This window comes from Triticum dicoccoides, chromosome 7B, assembly GCF_002162155.2.
Source record: "Triticum dicoccoides isolate Atlit2015 ecotype Zavitan chromosome 7B, WEW_v2.0, whole genome shotgun sequence".
Lineage (NCBI taxonomy): Eukaryota > Viridiplantae > Streptophyta > Magnoliopsida > Poales > Poaceae > Triticum > Triticum dicoccoides.
This window is the reverse complement of record NC_041393.1, coordinates 114,013,587-114,019,312: the sequence shown is the minus strand read 5'-3', so window position 1 is coordinate 114,019,312 and position 5,726 is coordinate 114,013,587. Positions and strand designations below refer to the sequence as shown.

The window sequence follows — 5,726 nt, the reverse complement described above, 5'->3', positions numbered from 1 at the left end:
AAAGCGTTGCCCAGCCCGTCGGACTCCGACTTCCTAACGCACTCGGCCGGCTCCTGAGTCAGATTTAAATTGAAACACCACAAGGCACAAGCGGCTCCGCATCTGTTATAAATACACGCGTGCACGGCGTCAGAAGAAGTCCATCGAAGCCAGAAATCACGCTAGTACGAGTGTTATCTTCGCCGTCCCGCGACGGCGACCCGGCCTGCGAATCGCCATCCGACAGGCTCCTTTACCTTGCCACGAAACAAGGGTGGTGCTCTTCGATCTAGAATTACATTCTGTTCAAAAAAAGGCTGAAGAAATTAGCTGCTGCGTGCGACGATGGCTACGGCTAAGAGAAGCAAGGCGAAAGCTGCCAAGGCCAAAGCCGCGGAAGCAGCCAAGACAGCCAGGGCCAACGCCTACGAGGCCGAAAGGGCAGCTGACGCGGACGCTGTACGGGCCGCCAAGATTGCCAAGAGGAAGGCGAGAGAGGCCAAAAAAGCTGCCACGACGGACACCGCGAAAGCCAAAGAGGCAGAAGAAGCCGCCAGGACAGCCAAATTCATGGCCGAAGAAGCCGCCAAGGCAAAGGAAGCCGCGGACGAGGCGAGGCGGCTGGAGGACAAGGAAACGGAGTGGGCGCAGTGCGAGGAAGAGCTGTTCGCCTCGAGGTTCCGCCGTTTCTGGAACAAATTCTACGCCTGCCGCGGCCGCGGCGTCACCTTCCATCAAACCAGTAATCATCCCAGTTTATTTGTGTTCCGCGGTTCTTTCAGTTTCTTAAAGCAAGTTTAATATGATGACGTAAATGAGTTGTAAAAAATGTCACTATGACCTAATTACTAGTATGACTTTAAGTATTTTATTTCATTCTTTCACTAACTTGATATTAGTGGAACAATGCAGCATCTATCCCTGCCATGCGTTATACGTCCCCTGCTTCTCGTGACTCGCCCGATGCCATGGATACTCTACAGTTCAAGTCAGTCAAAATCGCATCAATCAAAGAGTGCTTACACTGGCCGCTGCAAGTGTTTGGCATCGTTGCTGCACGTGATATCCTGGATAACAAGCGCAACATTATTTTCCACCGTCCGAGAAATAGCTGCCAGACCATCACCGAAGAGGTTTGTATATTCTTACTCACTTGTTTGTTTTCCCAAGTTGCATGCATTTTGCTCTTGTACACTCTCTCCTTGCCTCATTAATTAAAGTTTACAAAATTTTGACTTTGGAAAATATGCACTATAATTTGACAAGGAGAGAGTGCATGGAATATATTATAATAGATTGGTTGTGGCATTATATCCACTTTGATGCAGTCTTATTACTAAGTAGTAGAACATAATTATTGACCTACATACTTGTTTCGATCATGCAGGATCCATATCTTGCATTGACCGGCCCCAGTCGAGCTATTGCGGTGTCAATAGACCCTTCCTACATTGAGGTTTCCCTGAAAGTCAAGGGCCCTACAAAAGCTGAGGATAAAGATCTGAGTGATCTTGTTGTGACTTACAAAAGTGCGTATTGCCTAACTGGTGTTTACCCTAGCAGGCTCAGCACGCTGAAACTTGAATTCAGCCACGTTAGTTTCTCTGTGGAGGCCACAATCTGTATAAAACTCACTGGTGGGTCATGGCCAATTGGTTTCCAAAGTGTATTCACTGCTGGCACTTCTACTGATGATGTCCTTGTCAAATTACTTGATTCCGGACATGACGGGTTGCCTGTCGATGCCAATGGTGTGACCAAGCTCTCGCGTCGCGTGGTTTCTGTTGGACTGGAGAAGTTTCTGAAGGTTTGTCTCATGGCAATTTCGATTAATGAGAAACAAGTTGTTGAGAGTAGCGAGGCAACTTTTAAGCCTGAGAGGGCTGACATTAGCCTAATCAATCTTAGTCTTGGCTTCTGTAGTATGGAAGTCGCCGTTGCTTGGTCATGTTTCTGTGATGAGTGACTTGTTCTTATAATTCTCTCGAGAGACACCATTTGAAACCGCTTACATTTTCTTATAAAAATGATACACTTACGGGCAACTGTTACGGAAAGCATGGCTACGCACTGATGTGGCAAAACGAGATAGCGGTGTGAGCCGTAATTCACGCAAAGTGAAAAATTGAGCGCCAATCAGCTGGCTCCACCTCGGTGCGTAGATGATTTCCGTGGCAGTCCATCCATAAGTGTATAGCATCATTGGCCTCGCTAGCTCCTATTTGTATTGACAGTAATAATACTACCTTCTCTATTCCTTAGCTCAATTCTGTTTTGCTTCCTTTGAAGTTTTTTAGTCTCTAATCAGATTAATCAGTGGTAGACACGTGTAATTCTGGGTACAGGGACAGGTACCATTCCCGCGTGCCTGTAGCTAAAGGGGGAGAAGCACGCTCTCGACGCTACGCCGCCCTTATCTCTCTATTTTCTCCCTTTTCCCCGAAAGGTCTCCTCCAACGCTCCTGCTTCTAGCGCTTCCTCATCTTAGGGGTGGGCATAAAAACCGATCAACCAAAAACTAAACCGAAACCGACACCGACTTTTTTTGTGAATTTTGGTTGTTTATTGAGTACAGAAAAAATAATTTGTTTTCTTTGTTATTAATCGAACAAAATTCGGACGATTGGTATTTCAAGCAGCTAATCGATAAGCCGAGTTCATACAACCAATATATGTTGCCTCGCTGAGTAGTCCTCCCGCCAGCCAAGCCAATTAGAAGAGCATATACAGTCGTGGACACCAAATCCGGGCGCCCAAACGCCCGTGGACGCGTCCAGGCATGTCCGCGGACAGTGGCCGGGCAAGGCACGAATTGCCGCGTCCACAACCGTCTATCTCAAATCCGGTACTTTATATCCATAGTAAAGCATGCGACGTGAATAAAAAGTAAGTACAAATCAAACATACATTGAAATGCACATATAATAAACATTTTGACCACCAAAAGATTCCACAATTCACATAATCTACATAAACTACAGGCAAGTTTAAACTAGATTACTAAATAGTTGAAATAAAAGATGGAGACGGGAGAGCTTCACCACTTCCTCGACCCTTTGCTTGTCCGGTCATCGGCACTGGCAGACACTAAAACTCACCGCTGAACTTCCGGAGCAGCGGACGAAGGGGGACGAGGTGGATGGAGGGGCGTCACAGATTGAGCTGCCCCACGCTGAGCTGCATGCAAGGCGGGAAGGGCTAGCTCTAGTGTCAGCGTTGCAGCTGTGGGCAACAGGGGGCATCGCAGCAGATCCGGAACTGCCACCCTTGTACACCCATGACCGCTACAACAGGATGCAGAGGGCCAGCTCATCCTCGTAACTGGTCGCATCGCGGAGGAATGCGTCCTGATGTCTTGCAAGTGCACATGGTTTAGTTGTAGACTTTTTAAAATAAGAGTATCGATCTCACATGGAGCACATGAATCAATCTTTTGTCCCTTGAAGGGTTTAAATATCTATGTCTGCAATTTGAGAGAAATCGAAAGCAGTGGTGATATAGTGGCAACGGTGTAGCATGCATAAAAGTAAAGTACTGAAATGCAAGGATTGTAAACAAGGGTGACGAAATCAATCTATATTTATACCTAATAATAAAAGGGCTATTGCTTCTTGCGGTACGTCACGAAAATTGCCAGCAAAGTTACAAAATATTACCCACCAATGTCATCTATAAGTGATTAAAAAAAAGTTTCACACAGCGGAATCCCCTGCCTCGGCCGGCCCATGCATTAGGGACCTCCTATACTGCACTCTGCGTGCTGGGAGAAAACACAGCGCACCCGTTTGGGTCGGCCCATGTCCCGGCGGCCTGTTTTTTTAATTTTGTTTTTTATTTTCCTTGTCAGTTTTGTTTTTTCTACTTTAAATAATTTGAGACTTCAAAAGTTTCGGAAAAAATAGAAATGTATATTTTAGAATAAAATATTTAATAAATCATAAGATGTTTGTGGATTCAAAAAATGTTCGCGATTCTATTAAAAAATGTTTGCTTATTCAAGAACTATTCAAAATTTCGAAAATAAAATTTCGGGGAATAAAAAATGTTCATGATTTTTTAAAGTTTGTATATTATTTTTTTAAGAAATTGAACAAAATTTCGCCAATTCGAAAAATATTCATGAATGGAAAATTATATCATAAAAATTAAGAAACTCTTCGTGACTTACAAAATAGTTTACTCATTCATAAAATGTTCGCTGATTCAAAAAATGTTCATTGAATCAAAAAAATGTTTGTTAAATCAAAAAAAATGTTCGTTAATTAAAAAAATGTTCATGAATTTTAAAAATTGTTCCACCAATTTCCAAAACAATATTCGTCCATTCTAGAAATGCTCGCCGATTCAAGAAAATTGTTACAAAAGTGTTCATAATTTCAAAAAATGTTTACAAGTAGTATAAAATGTTCATTAATTCAAAAATATTCTTGAGTTTAGAAAATGTTTGAAAATTTATTAAACTGTTCATGAATTTAAAAAATGTCACGATTTCAAATATGTTCACGAGTTTAAAAGAATGTTTATGATTTCTTGAAATTGAGAGTGATAGTGTATCTTGGTGATGAAGCAAAATGTGATCATGACCATTGGAGATTATGCTTTTCTTTTTCTCTTGTTGCAACGTACATGCCCTTTTGCTAGTATTAGTAAGGTGTTCCAGAGTATGAATTCCCCACTAGCGTGCATCTATGGTGGTGCCTAACCACAATGCTACGTCGGATTTCTAAGCACTTTGCGTATCCTATATATACCTAAACAGATGAACCCCACTATCTAAATTCTACATGCAGCCCCTCCACCTCAGCAAAATTGTCACGTCACTATCTAAATTTTCTACTCCCTCCGTTCCTAAATACTTGTCTTTCTAGGCATTTTAACAAGTGACTACATACGGAGTAAAATGAGTGAATCTACACTCTAAAATATGTCTACATACATCCGTATGTGTTAGTCATTTGAAATGTCTAGAAAGACAAATATTTAGGAACGGAGGGAGTACTCTGCATGTATTTTACATATATAGACTATGCATTTGAACGGAGGGAGTACCTTCTTCACCTTCTTCAATCTACACCCGTAGAAATGGATGGATTTCCTTAACGGACGTAGTTGCTCTCAAATTTAAGCAGCGGAACTACTCGTTCCCATCGTCTCCACACCCCCAGCTCAACAATCGTGAGGTTTTGCCCTTGGATAATCAACCTTCACATGATAATTTTGAAGTCTTTGTTGTGGATAACCATCATCTATTGGTGCTGCGCGTGTTAGCTGGGAGCATGGGATACATCTGCAGCGCTCATGTCACACTCCCTCTCCGGACCAGCTTATCTTTGCAGCCACAAGAGTCAAGATCGGGATTCTGCTGTGCCGAGGCTCCCGCCGTGTAGTACTTTGCACATAGAAGAAGATGAGAACGATTTGTAGTCCAGATTTTCCTATATCGTACTCCCTCCGTTCCAAAATAGATGACCCAATTTTATACTAATGAATACAAAGTTAGTATAAAGTTATGTCATCTATTTTGGAACGGAGGAAGTAGATTGGATGTCAGTGGTTACAACTCCACCACAGCAAGTTAGATTGTTTATTTTTACTCGTCCGATTTTGAATTGCTTGCATTGGGTTGTTTCTATTTTACTCTACTAGGGTAGTACCATGTAGTACCCCTTGCTGCAATGATCCGGAACGATCCGGGACGAAGGGAGATAGACCCTGTCACGTACCTATCTCCGCAACCAGCTGGTTCG

General features: G+C 42.8%; 1 protein-coding gene across 1 annotated transcript; it reads left to right on the top strand.

Moving 5' to 3' along the window:
- The first annotated feature begins 324 nt into the window (after positions 1-324).
- Positions 325-1,945, top strand: LOC119338706. Its single transcript, XM_037610970.1, has 3 exons — positions 325-721; positions 892-1,112; positions 1,367-1,945. The coding sequence occupies exons 1-3, from the start codon at positions 325-327 to the stop codon at positions 1,943-1,945; spliced, it is 1,197 nt and encodes a 398-aa protein (XP_037466867.1).
- The last annotated feature ends 3,781 nt before the right edge of the window (positions 1,946-5,726 follow it).

Coding starts and splice junctions, on each gene's coding strand:
- LOC119338706 (XM_037610970.1), top strand. CDS start 325: ATGGCTACGGCTAAGAGAAGCAAGGCGAAAGCTGCCAAGGCCAAAGCC. Junction 722..891: donor CGTCACCTTCCATCAAACCA/GTAATCATCCCA, acceptor GGAACAATGCAG/CATCTATCCCTGCCATGCGT. Junction 1,113..1,366: donor GCCAGACCATCACCGAAGAG/GTTTGTATATTC, acceptor TCGATCATGCAG/GATCCATATCTTGCATTGAC.